General features: G+C 38.6%; 2 protein-coding genes across 3 annotated transcripts in view; both read right to left on the bottom strand.

Annotated features, from left to right (window-relative positions):
* Positions 1-5,493: 5,493 nt before the first annotated feature.
* On the bottom strand, positions 5,494-9,292 carry klhdc7a (kelch domain containing 7A). The gene has a single exon (XM_087801410.1). The coding sequence runs from the start codon at positions 9,154-9,156 to the stop codon at positions 7,207-7,209; it is 1,950 nt and encodes a 649-aa protein (XP_087657536.1). The 5' UTR covers positions 9,157-9,292; the 3' UTR covers positions 5,494-7,206.
* Positions 9,293-12,457: 3,165 nt separating this feature from the next.
* Positions 12,458-17,500, bottom strand: part of igsf21a (immunoglobin superfamily, member 21a) — a 291,710-nt gene continuing 286,667 nt past the window's right edge. For both annotated transcript variants that reach the window (XM_087800827.1, XM_087800828.1), the window contains exon 10: positions 12,458-13,537. In XM_087800827.1, the coding sequence (XP_087656953.1) occupies positions 13,461-13,537 (77 nt within the window). In that variant the 3' untranslated portion in view covers positions 12,458-13,460. The remainder of the gene's footprint in view (positions 13,538-17,500) is intronic.

Here is a 17,500-nt window from a genome sequence, read left to right as displayed (position 1 = left end):
AAATACAATTTGCAAGTCTTAAATTAAAAAAACAACAACAACAACAATACAGTGGTGTCAAATATAAATACAGTATCATAGAAAGGAATATAAACATGTATCTAACACTGATTCAATACATGAATAGTTGTCTGTGTTCAGAAGTTTGGTGCAAGACTATAAAGTCCATGAATACCAAACAATATGTTAAGTTCCGGGATCATTGATGGAGACGTTCCCGTCAGAGCCGGAGAGAGACAGGGCGAATAAAAAGGTTCCTCGTTCAGCCGTATCAGAATTCAGAGACAAATTGCACTGACATGTCTTTTCGACCTCGTGTCGAGGATCTCGAGGCAGAGAGGGCTTAAGAAATACTGTACAAAAGCTTCCGATCGATACAAGAGCTTTTCCTAATATTTGCTCGCAGCTTCATCCATCGCCGCCTTCTCCTCCACGACTCCTGTTTATTCTGCTCGACACAGTTCACCCGGGAGGCGACGACGGCCGGCAGCACGACTCGCCTCGACTACCGGCCCCACTGGGACTCCAGACCCGACTCCTCCGCCAGGGCCGAGGTCAGCGTCTCACCCATCATCCTCGGCATTGAAGAGAGAGAGAGAGAGAGAGAGAGAGTCCGGTTTTCATATTGATGGCCTGTGATAAAAGTCTGGGTGAAAAGCAAGTTTCTGGGTCGGGCGATTAAATACAGAGAGGACACTTAATAGCCAGGAGGAACAATCTGCTCCTTGTCATAGTGTAAAGACTATTATTAAAGAGAAGGTCAGGGACTCAAATGTTATCATCTCAAAATCCTGTCCGGGCTCCAGGGGCCCTCGGTAATGATGGTGAATACTGTCTTCCAGGGACTTTCATCCAAGCTGGTCTTCGCCCACCCCGGACCCCCGTCCTCCAATGACTTGATCACACGTTACCAAGAGAGCTACGGGGTGAGGGGCTTCCCTTCCTTACCGGCCCTGCAGCCGTGGAAGACCGACCGTCCTGATCTTGGTAATACCGTAGTAGCACCGACAACCATAGGTCTAGTGCAAGAACGTCACTCATTTTCTACTCACCCTCGTGTTGACTAAGAGTTGGGATTATTTTCAGAGTAATCTGCTCTTTTTAAGGGTTATAGACAAAAATGTTTGTTCATTTTAATGTAGCGACTGGAGCTCAGTTGTCTTCGTCTTCATCTTCGTCCAAAAAGACACTTAAATAAGATAACCCGAAGCTTTAGAAACAGTTCATACACATGAGTTCATTTTCACCTCATTCCTGTGTTCGGGAAAATCGGAGAATTCCATCATGAATTACATGTTAACGTCATGTCGGAAAGCAAATGCCGGTCTCGCCGTTGTGAGATATCGCGACAATAACTGTGTATTTTCAGAGTAATCTGTTCTTTTTTAGAGTTATAGACAAAAATGTTTGTTCATTTTAATGTAGCGACTGGAGCTCAGTTGTCTTCGTCTTCATCTTCGTCCAAAAAGACACTTAAATAAGATAACCCGAAGCTTTAGAAACAGTTCATACACATGAGTTCATTTTCACCTCATTCCTGTGTTCGGGAAAATCGGAGAATTAAATCAGGAATTACGTGTTAACGTCATGTCGGAAGTTAAGCAAATGCCGGTCTCGCCGTTGTGAGATATTGCGACAATAACTGTGTATTTTCAGAGTAATCTGTTCTTTATTAGAGTTATAGACAAAAATGTTTGTTCATTTTAATGTAGCGACTGGAGCTCAGTTTTCTTCGTCTTCATCTTCGTCCAAAAAGACACTTAAAAACATTCAAATACTGCTCGACTGTAATGTCTCTCAGTGGACACTGGGAGCTAATGATACAAACTATCTTAAAATATAGACTTGTTTGATTCTTTTGGGAAAAAATTATCTTTTCGAGGCTTCAGTACAAGAAGTACGTTACAGACGAGCAATATTTCGATGTTTTTAAGTGTCTTTTTGGTTGAAGATGAAGACGAAGACAACTGAGCTCCAGTCGCTACATTAAAATGAACAAACTTTTGTGTCTACAACTCTAAAAAGGAACAGATTGCATTTAGATTAAATAATCCCGACATTAGTCGACATGAGGGTGAGTAGAAAATGATTAAAATTTGAATTTTGAGCTGCAGTTCATCATGTGTCCACTTGAGGCTGGACGGACCCTGGTGTAAGTACCATGACAGTGCGCCCCCACTATTTCGGTACTTGCACTTCCTGCGTGATGACATCACACGTCGCAAATGCTAATATGTTTCTAACATCTTTTTAAAAAATGTTTTTGAGTGAACATAACTTAAACTGAGCGATAACTACTGATGTGTTGATGAAACAGTGTCATTATCTTCAGAGTCCACTAGATGGCGATCTCTGCACTAGTTTCCCTTGTTTTGAACAACTGTTCTAACGAAACATCACATTATTTCTAAACTGATGGCGCCACCTACTGACCTCTAAACAACATGACACTGTTTCTTGAAGCTTCATCAACACATCAGTAGTTTCCTGTATTTGGATAATAAGGGGCGTGGTTGAGTGACTGTCGGATGAATCGTCCAATCATAATTCAGCCGCCATAAATCCACCTCCAGACCAGAGTCTGACTGAACCACGACCACAGATCGTCTTCAGAGTTATGGTTCAGATCCTCACGTCCATACAGTGCATGACATCGAATGGACCCACATTGACAGAGACGTCTCCACGAGCTTCCCTTACGATCTCCACATCATCGCTGCTGTAATTAATAGACGCTGTAACACGGCTCTTAACTTTTCTCTCTTCCTTTACGACCCTCCAGCCCACCTCGGCTCTCGGCGCCGCACTAACAACAGTTTGGACCAGCAGCCGTCGCACCTGCCGTCACTGACGCTGTACGAGTCCACGTTCCAAAGACATCCTCCTGGTGCCTTCTGTCGCCATCGCGCCGCCAGAGCCTCGCGCTCCACGTCCAGCAATCTCCTCGCTGTCAATCACCTCCACAAGGACCTGAGGACGAGGCAACGTGTCCTGCTGCAGGTCCCAGATCCAGATGTTTATTAGGGTTTAAAAATCACCTGATGACCCGTAGCTCTGGAAACACAGTTTCACCTCATTCCTGTGTTCGGGAAAATCAGAGAATTCCATCACGAACGACGCGTTAACGTCAGGGCCGGGTCTAGGCAGGGGCAAGAGGGGGCCTGGCCCCCTCAAATAAATGTTGTGCCCCCTCAAACTTACATGTAAGTAAGTAACAGCACAATGCCCCCCTCAAGATTTGTGGCTGCCCCCTCATACATGCCTGTCTAGACCCGGCCCTGGTTAACGTTATGTTACGCTGTTAGATATCGTGACAATAATGGTTGTTATATTTGTTATTGTAAGTGTAAACTTTGAACGAAAAATTACAAATTCTATAAGAAATTGATCAAATTCTTTGCACATTTAGAGAATCTTAAAAAAAAATTCAAACTCTGGCACAAAATAACAATTTCTTGCAAAAGATAGACGTATTGAAATGATCATTTCATTCAAATAAATGTACAAACTTCAAAATCAAATTAAAATTTAGTGAAACAAATTTACAATTTATTAAACAAAAAATGAACATTTCCTGGACCAAATAACAAACAAACTGAAGCAAATATGAAAGAAACTAAACATTTATTAAAATTGTTGTTACACAAGTTACAATTTCCTGAAACAATTTTCAGATGTTTATATTTATTTTTAGTATTTTTATTAGTTTTAAGTAATTTTGCAAACTTGTATACAAAATTATAAATTCTGTGATTTTTTTTTTTTTTACAAACAGAACTACAATGTCCTGAAAAGATTGACAAATTCTGAAATAAAAATTAAAGTTTATACATTTTTTTCAAAATAATAATAAAAAATACAAATTAAAAATTAGTATAAGAAATTAAAAATGCCTTTCTTTCATCAGTTACAATTTTCTGAAACTTCTTTGAAATTTCTTAAAAATAATTCACAATTTCTTAAAAAATAATAACCTTGAGAGAATTTGAAACTCTAAAACAAAAATTACAACTTCCTGAAACTAATTCACAACTTGGGTAGAAAAAAATGATTATTAATTTTAAAAAACTATAAAACTAAATCAAAATTGTACTGAAACTAACTGTACATTTATTTAAGGAAATTAGAATTTAATAGTTTGTAATTGTGTTTCAGAGTTTGTTAAACATTTTTGCACTTCTGGGCCACCGTAGATAAAAGGATCAAAACAGTGATGAATATTTGCTTCGTAGACTTTGCCAAAAAGTCACACGAACTAAAAGAAAAGCAACAAAATGAGAACCTTCGACTTTTAAGTCCATCTTGCTATTTATATTACAAATATTTTTGGTGATATTCAGTGAAGAAAATACATTTTTGAGTCAATGAAAAGGTCTTAAATTGCTCTGCTTTGTTTCCTGTTAAATATTGAGTTTGTAATGACACATATATTGGTTTTGTTCTATTAAAGGCCATTTAATTTCTGATCTCCTTTCGGAGGTTTTAAGGCTTTTCTTTGCACGATTAATTCAGTATTAACTGTAGATTATGACTTACAGGAGTAAACATTTAGTTCCGCAGCTATTTAAACTCAAACTATGAATGCACGCATGAGTATGCAAAGATTAAACAAACTACTATTTACTATTTAAACCGCAGCGACGGTTTTACATGTTTTTTTTCATTAAAAAATGACTCTAAAAAAGTGGTTTCCACAAGCGATAAAGGAAGTAGAGACGATATTTCTCAGCAATAAAAAAGGTAAATTGATACGTTTAAAGTGATGGATCTGTTGGTGAGTTTTATGAAACCATTTCCTAATTTCCCAAGATCCTCTGTGAACTGTAATATTTGTAAATAAACATTCATTTATGGTTATTCAATAATAGAAAATGTGTCTTTCTGAGCCCTGAATATGACGACACTGTTTCATGAAACTTCATCAACACATCAACAATAAAAACTAACAAAACAAATTACAGGTATATTGTGACTGTGGAATGTTCCAATTCACAATTCAATTAATTAAATTTAATTTGTACCCTTTTTTTCTTTAATTTGTTATTTTATATGTGTGTATACATGTGTGTGTGTGGATGTGTATACTGTATTTGTGTGTGTTTGTGTATACTGTATGTGTGTGTGTTTGTGTGTGCATGTAGGTGTGTGTGTTTGTGTGTGACTATGTTTGCCAATTACTTTGTTTCTGTTTTTATGTGTGTGTGTCATTGTGTGTGACTATGTTTACCATTGTGTGTGTCATCGTGTGTGTCTATGTTAAGTGTGTCGGTGTGTGCTATCGTATGTCTGTGTGTGTCTGTGTGCGCCATTGTGTGTGTCTCTTTTTGTCCGTGTGTGTCATTGTGTGTGATTAGGGTTGTTTGTGTGTGCCTGTATTTGTGTTTGTCTGTGACTGTGTGTGCCTGTGTGTAAGTGTATATATATAAAACAAAGAAAACAATAACTAAATGAAAAAATAATAATTAAAAATTCATTTATTTAAATAAAAACATATGAATTCATTTATTTGTCATTTATTTTCTGTTGAAAGTAGATGTTTAATTACAGGGAATGTGTTAAAATATCTCTTTCTTTCCTCGCCTGCTGTCGTTCCTTCTCTCTCTTCCTTCAACCACGTCAAAGAAAAGAAGTCATTCCTTTGCGCACTGGAGTCACATGTCTCCGTGTCGCAGTGACGTCTGCGGCCACATGGTGGAGCTATAGCAGCACTCCCCCCCTCCCCCCTCCTCTGATCTCTGTCCAGGCGGATATTAAACAAAAAGTCAACGAAGCCCTGAAGATAGATTCGATAAAATATTTACTTTATCATTTATCAACTCCTCCTTAAATATAAGACACAAGGTCAGGTTCTCGAATGCACTTCAATTTATTAGTGAAGATTCCAAAGAGTCGTCACGATACAATATTTTATACATTTTTAAACATGTTTCAGATCAAACTGAGAAGAAACACAAGCCTAACCTCGTAATGACACCTTCTTTTTTAAATAATTCAGTTGTGATGAATGTGTAACTACAATGTGTCAACGCTCAAATATTTACACATTATTTCAATAATTATTCATTATAATGTCGCACAGTTCAATATTGAATCCACAAAATTAACCAAAATACATTTCCCCCAATCTCTCAGATTATAATAATATAATATGTTTATATTTTATTTACAATAAACTTTGGATTTATTCTAGAAATGTCATTTTCCACCTACATTTTTTTTCTTCCTTAAATATTTTATTTCCTGAGTATAAAAATATCTTTATCACTGTACATTCTTTATTTTTTGTGTTATTAAAATAACAAATATCTTTGTAACTTATTGTATATGGTCTAGAAAGGCGCTATATAAATAGACATTATTATTATTATTATTATTATTATTATTATTATATCCATTTTATTTTTACAATAACGCGATTCAAACATTGATTTTAAGTACTTTTTCAAATGAATAAACTATATTTTCGGTCGACACAATGATGCTTTATGTCGACACATTAACTGCTGGAAATATCCGAGAGCGACGTCGAGCTCGTTCATTTATGCGACTCAACCATTCGAACACTTCATCAAAAGGAGAACAATTAGTTTGTCAGCGACAGACAGCGATTGTTTTTGGACCAGAACCTCCGTGATAAATGTCACCGCGACGTCGGCTCATCTGTTTGTACGGCCTGACGTCGGCCATAAACATTCTGTCAAATGTAAAGAGCAAGTGTGTATAATGGACTCGTACGAGGACGGGGCGCGAGCGCCGCCGGAAACCTGGGGGCGCCGTGATAGATGGCGCCGGCGTCATGCCCCCCCCCCCCCTCCCCGTCTAGACTTAAACGCTCTCTGCTATTTTATTCATGAATTACTTTCACATCTAAAGTGGTTAAACATCTGGAATGATATAAAACCAACTTAATGTCGGCGCCGACGCCGCAAATCAAAGAAGCAAACTATTTACATGACTGCATCTCTTGCATAAATTTCATCAAACGCTACTCTGACTGCCATTAGGGCGCTAATACTTCACATCTATTGCCAGGTAGTGAGACGTAGCAAACAGATATTTAATGAAGTACTTTAAGACACAGAAGCCTTACAGCTTTTCTATCTGCATTTTTTACATTTATGGACATCGATCTGTAAAAGGCAAAACAACATAATCTCATAATTAAATGGGCAAAGGTGTCAGGATTGTCCATCATCCTGAAAACACTTAGACGCTGGTCTGGTGCAGCTTCTTATCGGGGAGGGAAAGGACGAAGGGGAAAAGCATGCCCTTCCCCTCGGAGAGGACGCCCAAATCCTCGTCCAGGAACGCCGGCAAAACCTCGTCGGCGTGGAATCTCATGGTGAACTGACAGCTGACGCAGTAGATGGTGCCGTCCATGGTCGCGCACTGGAACGCCGGGCAGCGGACGACCCGTCTGGTGCTGCACTCGTACCACAGCTTGGCCACGGTGTGGTAGCGGTAGACGCTGATGCCGAGTTGAGGGTTGATGTCGAAACGGTAAAGGAATCTCCCCTGGGCCTGCAGATCCGTGGTTCTGTCTTTGCTCCCCAGCAGAGTGTGTCTCCAGGTGTCGGTGGTGGGGCTGTAGCGCAGCAGCATGTATCGCAGGCTTCCTCCGGACACGAAAATCTCGCCGCTGCAAACGGCAACGTGATGCGCCACAGCGAAGGTATCGTAAGGCAGCGGCGCCACGAACGTCCATCTGTCCGTTCGAGGATCATAGCGCTCCACCGAGGACAGGCACTCCCCTCCGATGGCATACACGAAGCCTTCTAGTGCTGCCAGTTTGCAGCGGGGTCTGGCTTCGTTCATTGAACTGATCTCCTTCCAAATGGATGTCAAAGGATTGTAGCAAAACACTCGCTTTGAGGGTGCCATCTCTCTGTCTGTGCCCTCGCAGCCCACCGCAACAAACAAGTAGTTATCCATGGTGCACATGGCACAGGCTCTGGTGACGACCTCCTCTGGGATCAAGCAGAGTGTCTGCCAGGAGTCTTTATAGTCATCGTAATAGTACACAGCACTTGAGGTTTTCCTTCTCGTCTCTGACTGTTGCCCTCCCGCCGACCAGTCTCTGGGGTCCATGTCGGCCACCGTTAAGCATCGCCTCCCTCGCATTCTCTGCTCCCGTATGAGTTTGCGTTCGCCGGCCAGCAGACGCCCGTAAATGTTTGGGTCCTTGAGCACCTGGAGGTAGTTGTCGGACAAGACCCCCAGGGCGGCCTCCAGCAGGGAGGTCTGACCATTTTGTTTTGCAACGAAGAGAGCCTCCAAACAGTTCCCCAGGTTCAGATTCAGCGCTTCCAATTGCGAGCCACTAAGTGTGTGTTCTTCTAAATGAAGTGCTTGGAGGTTTGGAGTCTTAATGGGCTCATTAGTGACAAAAGAGTCAGAATCTGCGTCTAATGGAACATAAGTCGGCAGCTCAGACTGTTCAGCAGCGGATAGATAGCTCTGCTTGCGTCTGTGTGGAGATATTGTCTCTTCTTTGTGGTTCTGACCGACGGATGCATCAAGATCTTCACTGGACTTACTTTTGTTCAACTCCCCCGACTGTTCAGAATTAGTTTTGGAGGTCGCGTGCACGTGGTAGTTATTAATCTTTCCAGGCAAAAGTTGCTCTCCTTTATCATCCGGCACCGGGTTTGCGTCCTCTACTTTGATCTGAGCCTTGGAGTGGAAGGTCGAGTGGGTTCCCCGGTGCTCCAAGTCATGTCTCAGCTCTCTGCCCACGTCCAAACTGCTCTCTAACTTCTGCAGAAAGCAAGGTGAGCGGCGCCCTGTTGAATGTGTCGTCTGCGCTGTGAAGGGAAGTCTCACGGCGGATGAAGCGTCGCTGCAGTTGACGTCTTCCTGCTCCTTCACAGTTCGGCCCTGGTCGTAGGGATTATTTGCGCATGCTTTGAAATAAGCTGCCAGTCGTTCGCCTTCCTTGGAGTAATTCTTCACACTTTGAGACGGCAACTGTGTCTGGCGGCAGACTTTACCTGCCGGTGGCGTGTTGCCTTCAGCGAGCAGCTGTGGTTTGGCCTCTTCTCTGGAGTTGTAGAACCTGTACGCCAGGGAGACAAAAAGAACGGCGGCAGCCGAAACGCCGAGTTTCAGAAGCAGCTGCATGTCGAACTGGACGCCCAAAAGATCTGCAATTGGCATGATGGCTTCCCCGACGATGGTTGGATGACCCTGTCAAACGATACCGTCACTCGCTCCCGCCTGACGGCAGCATGCTGTCTGCCCGCCTTTGTCAAAGAGCGGCTGTGATCTGATGACTGCTGCCTCGCGCCCAAAGGATCAGGTGAAAAGTGATACAGCTGGAACAAGTATTTGCATCCATGGCTGCACCGGGGCGGAGCGCTGTCATGCGCTAGCAGTGAAGTCAGATAGATTAAATAAGTATTCAAAGAGCATGCAAACACACCATGGGTCAATATTTGCCTTCCCAGACTCTCACAGGATGGTGGTGCTTGCTGCAGAATAACTTCCTGAAAACTTCTGCTGCGACATCATTTCCTTAAGTTCACTCTAGAGTCGTCGCATCGCTTTTAAAACAACAACGCTGTCACAAAAGCGACAAACTTACACACACACACCACACGCGCACGTGTGTCAGGTGGTTTGAGTAAAGGGTGGAGGGCGAAAGGATCGTCTTGATAACCCGGATGTTTGCAGGTGGATTGTTCAAAGCTTCCAGTCTCTGTCTGCGAAAGGTTCTACATAAAAACAAGTTTCTTCTACAACAAATACAAGGTTCGAGGCTCGAGGCTCGAGGTTTCTTTGTTTGTTCCTGAAAGTGAAGGTATTGCGAAGGTGTGTTCTTAACCCTTGTGTCGTCTCTGGGTCAAGGTGGTGGAGGTCGTTCACCTTGACCCAGAGACGACACAAGGGATACCACAAACACATTTGTTTTTCCGATGTATTCAATTCTGCAAACATATTATATTTAATTTGCTCATGAAATGTTATTTTTTTACTTTTTACCTTGAATTTTCCCCCTGGACTAACTTATTTACATTCAAACTCAAGACATCAAGGTGTCATGAAGCTACACAGGATTATGGTTTATGATAATAATAATAATAATAATAATAATACTTTTATTCATATAGCACTTTTCAACTGTAGTTACAAAGTGCTTTACACGAAAGCAAACAAATACAGTTCAAAATAACACAATCCATTAAAACAGCAAAGTAATAAAACAAGATAAAACAACACATGTTCCATTCAAGGAAAATATTATTTAATAAAAAAGAAAGGACAGTATTGATGAACCCAAGGGTTAAAAGGCGACATCACACAAAAGCCAGTGTGGCAAAGTGTGTTTTTAAAATGATGAAGCTTCATGAAACAGTGAGTGAAACAGTAGAAACTGTTTCAGTAAACACACTTTAAACCAATACAATAAAAACCGTCGTATCGATGCCACCAAAGGCAAAAGATAAGAAAAAGAAAAACACTAAACACATCTGTGAAGGTCGTACGATGCTTCATGAAGCTTCATGAAGCAGTGTCATAATATTTAGAGCTCAGTAGGTGGCGCTCTCTTAGTTTAAACCAAACCTGAAACAACCATTAAATGCAATAAGATATATGGAGCAGAGAGTGACATCTAGTGGACTCTTGAAAAACATGACACCGCTTCATGAAGCTTCGTCAAACCATCGATGCTCCCAGAGTTTTGAAAGTGTATGTGAGTCGTTCCGAGGACACGGTGTGATCTGTCAAACACAGCTAGATTGTGTCGGGATAAAAGGGAATCTAACCCTCGCCTCCTGGTGAATTATTAAGTGACGCAGCTCAGGTGACACACAGAGCCTGATTGTTGGGATTTCTAGAGTAACTCCTGATCTGTTATGCATTTGAATACTGTCATTTAAATGATGTATTCTATAATCATCGAAATGATTCGACAAGAGAGCTGAGATCCACCTGAGGTTCATCTTCTGTCACCTCTCACCTGCTTTAAACCGTAATCCCTTAATACGACGCCGTGTCCTTTGCTGCCATCGCAATTCCTGCTGAGAAAGAAGGAAAGAAGGATTTACTGTGAAGGTTAGGATGGAACCACCATAGAGTTTTGAACAGAACACACCAGAAAAGCCAGTCTGTGGTTATGAACAGCTTTAAGAATAAAGTTTATTTTAGGATTATTTTATTATTATATTAAGGAAGATATATCGGTACATTCACCCTGCAGCATAACGAGGAAATAAATGATTAATATCCTTCAGCAAATATTTGTCTCTGAGACTCAAGTTACTTAAACAAGGTTTTTATTTGAAGCTTCTTTCCATCCCGGACCATCTGTGGTGTGAAATGAAGTGAATTGAGACTTCAAATTTTAAGTGTTTTTGACCTGAAACTGATGTTTTTTTTAGTCTAGATAGAAAAAAACATGTGGTTTTAGTCTTTTTTTGTAAATAACTCTTGATAGCTATGTTAGCATGTAAGCAGTCACAGGGAAACACTAAATACAATTATTTATTTATTACAAATAATAATAATACTTTTTTAATACTGTTGAAAAGGTTTATATTTTGATAATATTAAAACAAATATATATATGTATATATACCGTATATTTAAATAAATATGGATATTTGCAAGCAGAAAAGATAGAGAAAGCTACAAAAAACAACAACTTTTTAATAAAAAAGATAAAAACGTATTAAGTGAATCAATTATTATTTACCTTAAAATTTCCTATTCTTATCTTTATCTTATTCTTTATTTATTTTTAATTAAATGGAGGATTTAGAAAAAAATATATAAATGAGAAAATGAATATTAACTGGTGATTTAAGACACTTACAATTAAATAAAACTAAATAATATAAAAATATGTGTACTTTAAAATAATCATAAATATATATAATAATTATAACACAAGCCATTTCTTTTAAATATTCTTAAAATATAATCCTTTTTTAAAAGTATTTAAAAAAGACAATTAGATTAACTTGAAAACTATGAAATGCCAAAAAATAGATAGATTGTATTTTGTAGTTTGTCTTTTAAATGAATTTGGGGGATTTAACATTATTAAGCAGTCATTTATTTATTTATTTACTCAACAATAAAATACATCTTCACATCTTGAAGTTTAATTTTTATTTATATATTTCTCTCTACTTTTAGCAGTTTCATTTAAATGAAAACAGGTTGAAATAAAAATAAAACTTAAATTGTGAAAATGTATTTTATTGTTGAGTAAATAAATAAATGGCTGCTCAATCATTTTAAATTCTAAATGCAAAAAAAACTGTAAATTAATTAATATAAACTAGAAAGTAAAAAAAAACCAAATATATGAAAAATATACTTATTTAAAATAATAGTTGGCAAAATAATTTAAGTCCAATATTAAGGTATTTTAGGCACAATTAAGACAAAAAAAGCTACAATTATTAAATCTAGGACATGTTTAAAAACACAATTAAAGTCAAGACGAATGTTTAATCATCGCTCCATTTTAATACAGGTGAAATGAAACAAATGCAACAACCCTGTCTAAACACACACACACCCACACACACACACACACACGTCAGGTGAGCTTCTCCCTGGATCCAAATGGTCCAACCGCGACTGTCCAGGGTCGGAAAGAAAACCAAGAGACAGAATGTCAACATGGAGCCGTCAGTCGCTCGGACACGAGCTCCGAGAAAAAAGGTGAAACTTCTAATGTCACATGCACCACAACCCTAAAAAAAAGAACAACAACCGCAGACACATGTCGAATAATTCTGTAAATAGAAAAAAGATGAACAAAAGCAAAAAAAAAGATGAAAAGAATGTTTTAGGTCAGAACAGGTGTGAACGTCCAACTCCACCTCCTCCCTCTCGCCCATAGAACCTCTTTAAGTATTTTCAGTATTTACACAGATGTACACAAAATACACAAAAGAAAAAGGATCATTTTTCTCGTCTAGTTACTTTACGGATTAAAATAATTCTCTTGTACATTCCAAGCCATTAAAATGAAAAGAAATGAATCTTCTTTTTTTTTTTTTTTTTCATCATTTTTTAAAGTTCTCTGTCGAGTCCATGAGTCTCTCTCAGTCTTTCAAAAAAATAAAATCCGAAAAATGTTCCTGTTTGAACTATTTTTTATTGGTCAAACAGGCAAACGTGGGACAACGAAGACACAGAGAAATTAGGTGGAACTCATGGGACGGGGCTGTACAGCAGGAGACAGCGTCATCGTTTTTTTAATTTTTTTTTTTCATCATCCAGGTTATTATCGAGTAACAAAAAGCTGCTTCCGTCCCGTCGCTCCGCGTCCCGCTTGCATGGAGGTTCTGTGGGTGACCCGGGGGGGGGAAAGGCTCGGTAAAGGATCGAGATATCGAGGTGTGTGTCTGTGATGTCGGGGAGCAGGTCTGTGTGTGGGGGGGCGGGGGGGGTCGGAGGTCGGGGGGAGGAAATAAAACGACAACGTCCTCCATTCAGGGGTTTCACGTCAGCTCCGCCGTCAGTGTGAGGACGAATGTCAGCCACGTCAGTCCCAGCAGCTGCACGTTGGAGGCGCCGTCTGCAAGACCGGAAGGAAAAAAAAACTTGTTAAATAGGAAGAAGAAACTCACAGGAAGCCGAGGTGCAAAATCTGGACGTTAAAGGTGTGGAAGTGCATTAAAAAAAAGAAAATACAAAACGCAGTTCATAAAGTGTCCACTAGAGGCTGGCGGCAGAAAGACAGGAAGTCATGTACGTTAGTAAGTAAGTAATCAATATTTATAGAGCGCTTTTCTAGACCAGGGTCACAAAGCGCTTAAACAATCAAAAAAGATATACTAAAAAGAACAAGATAATACAAAGAAAAACACAGGAGTCCCAGAAAATCAGGGAAAAGCCTACAAGAATGTACACATTATTGTTGCTTCAGTATAAAACATGTTGATACTTTATTAGAAAAACTAAACGTGCTTTTGGAAATAATTTCTATTGGAAACACATTAATAAACATATTTATATGTATATTATGATATTATATATTTTGAGTTAGTAAACAAATGTTAGTTTACGCTACAATCATTTTAGTAACGTACGACCTGAACTTTGGTGATTCTGAAGGTAACTTTTTCACACTTCAGTCAAGCATGTTCCCTCGTACTCTACTGTGATTGGTTTCTTCCTGATGCGGCGTTCATGATACCGAAATGATCGTTTAAATGCTGCATTTCTTGAAGTCTCCACTAGAGGCTGGCAGCAGAAAGACAGGAAGTCATGTACAAATTATTTTTGCTTCAGTCTAAAACATGTTAATACTTTATTAAAAAACTAAACGTGCTTTTAGAAATATTTTTATTGGAAACACATTAATAAATATATTCATATATATTTTATAATATTATATATTTTTTTGTTAGCAAACAAAGGCTACTTCATGCTACAAACATTTTAGTAACGTGAAACCTAAACTTTAGTGATTGAAGGTAAAATTTTCACACTTCAGTCAAGCATGTTCCCTCGTACTCTACTGTGATTGGTTTCTTTGTGATGCGACGTTCATGATAAAAAAATGATTGTTTAAAATGTGTTGATGAAATTGCAAATCACAAAAAAAACGGAGATAAAAAGTTTGTCCGACGATAACGTCGACGAGGTGCAAAAAAAGTTAGGAGATTGCGGAAGTGCATTTAAAACAAAGCTGCAGTTCATGAAGTTTCCACTAGAGGCTGGCAGCAGAAAGACAGGAAGTCATGTAAGTAAGTAAGTAAGTAAGTAATATTTATTTATATAGCGCTTTTCGAGATCAGGGTCACAAAGCGCTTAGACAATCAAAACAATACTCAAAAAAGTACATACTTTAAAGATCAAGATAAAACTGAGAACAACACAGGAGTTCGAGAAATTCAAGGAAAAGCCTGAACAAATAGAAACGTCTTAAGATGTTTCTTAAAGGAGTCAGTAGATCATCAAGAGCAAAGAGAGAGAAGATCGTTCCAAAGCTTAGGAGCAACAGCCTGAAAAGATTTCTCTCCTCTGGTCCTGAGTCGTGTTCAGGAACCATCAGTAGATTCTGATCCACAGACCTCAGAGCCCGAGCTGGGGTGTAAGGCTGGATCAGATCAGTGATGTAAGGAGGAGCCTGACCATGAATAGATCTGAAAGTAAGAACCAGAATTTTAAAGTTGATCCTGAAAGAAACTGGAAGCCAGTGAAGAGTTTTAAGGATCAGAGAAATGTGGGTTCTTCTACTAGAGCGGCTCAGAATTCTGGCTGCAGAGTTCTGAATCAACTGCAGACGAGACACATCCTTCTTGTTAAGACATGAATAATGTAATCATTATTTTTGCTTCAATATGAAACATGTTGATACTTTATTAGAAAACTGAATGTGCTTTTTGAAATAATTTCAATTGGAAACACATTAATAAATATATTTTTTTGTTAGCAAACAAATGCTACTTTATGCTACAAACATTTTAGTGACGTTGCAGTTCATAAAGTGTCCACTAGAGGCTTGCAGCAGAAAGACAAGAAGTCATGTAAGAAACCAGGCCGGAAAACAATATTTTAGGTAATTAAAAACACTTTTTCAGTATTTTTTTTTTTACATTACTTTTGTTTAAATTCACATTTATTACTTCCCAATAAAACAATAGTCAATCTCTTATTTTTTATGCATTTAAAGTACTACATTCTAAGTCGGTCGTTGATCGCGGCCTCGTTCCCCTCAGGACACAGAAATTAGAAAGAAAAAAAAAAGTTGATAATTATAAATTGTTCAACAAGTACTCATTTAATAATTTGTATTTATTAAATGAGAAACTTAATTATATTTACCGAGCGATTTTGGCTGCATTCATTAGAACTGCTCGATAAACAAACTGCGACAATCACCACTAATAGTAAGTTTTCTTCCTGCAGAGACTGAAGTTTAGTTTTGCAGTTTGAAGAAACACTTCAAGTAAAAAGTAAAAAATGATATTTTGCTCGTTGGCAAGAGCAGCAAACACAAGGTCACAACTTTAAAATGTATATATTGACAGAATAAAACGTCCCTGACGTGTGTATTGTAAATATATTTGTACAGGAAACACTGGAGCACCTGCAGTGTTGGACCGTAACAAATATCTGCACACGATGACTCATAGTTTTTACTTAAAATACTGAATATACTCATCACACTTTTATTTATTTCTTAATCTGCAATTAACTCCATATTAAAATAAAGATTGACGCCTTAACCAGAAACACCTGTAGGCGTCAGTAGTGAGCTCTCGAATGACTGCAGAAGAAGTAACATATTGTTGATAATCTTTTCTGTGTAAGAAAGTTTTTTTCACAACATTGTAATTCATCATAATTATAGTTAATGTATTAAATGTAGTTAAATCTATTCATGTATGATATTACTTTACCGACCACTAGAGGGCTTCCTTTTGCAAAGGACGACAATCGTCTCAAAGATATTTCGCTACAAACAGTCGTAGAATGAAAAATTATTTCAGTTTATTCTGAACAATTTCTATTGTCGAGGCTTCAGTACAAGATGGACGTCACAGACGAGCAGTATTTTCGATGTTTTTAAGGCCTTTTAGGACGAAGATGAAGATGACTGAGCACTAGATGATACATTAGCATTTTTGCCTATAACTTTAAGAGAATCGAATTTTGAGCAATTGATCCCTTTAAGTCCAGAAGGAAACAAAGTAATAAAAAAAGCAGACGTGAGATGCTCCGACCTTTGACCGGGTCAATGGTGCAACAATGAAGGTGAGACATGCACAAACACATGCACAAACACATGCACAAACACATGCACAAACACATGCACAAACACATGCACAAACACATGCACAAAAACATGCACAAACACATGCACAAACACATGCACAAACCAAAAACTATTAGATGTTGTTCTTCTTTTTATGCAAACACAGGATGACGAAGAACTTTTCACATTAATGTTCACAAGCAGTGTTTACAGAACAAGAAGCAACACTACAGAACAAACAAGAGAAGCCTGTTTAAGAAACAAACAGTGAAATATCAAAACTGTTGGTAATTCAACTCTGACGACAGCGAAAACACAAATTCAAACAGTAAATAAAAATATATGAATTAAATGAGCCTTCACTGAGTTTAATGAAGTCTTTTTTGGATGAAGATGAAGACGACTGAGCACTAGATGATACATTAGCATTTTTGCCTATAACTCTAAGAGAATTGAATTTTGGGCAATGTATCCCTTTAAGTCCTGAAGGAAGTGAATAAATAAAAAAGCAGACATGAGATGCTCCGACCTTTGACCGGGTCAATGGTGCAACAATGAAGGTGACACATGCACAAACACACACACCAACACATGCACAAACACACACACACACACTTTTTATGCAAACACAGGATGACAAAGAACTTTTCAAATTAATGGCCACAAGCAGTGTTTACAGAACAAGAAGCAACACTTGGCCACGGAACAAACAAGAGAATAAACGAACAGTAAACTAGCAAAACTGTCAAAACCCGGTTAGTAATTCAAGTCTGA

The sequence above is a fragment of the Callionymus lyra genome, chromosome 10, assembly GCF_982586985.1.
Source record: "Callionymus lyra chromosome 10, fCalLyr1.hap1.1, whole genome shotgun sequence".
In the NCBI taxonomy this organism is placed as follows: Eukaryota; Metazoa; Chordata; class Actinopteri; order Syngnathiformes; family Callionymidae; genus Callionymus; species Callionymus lyra.
Note: the sequence above shows the minus strand (reverse complement) of the source record. Positions and strands in the feature narration are given on the sequence as shown.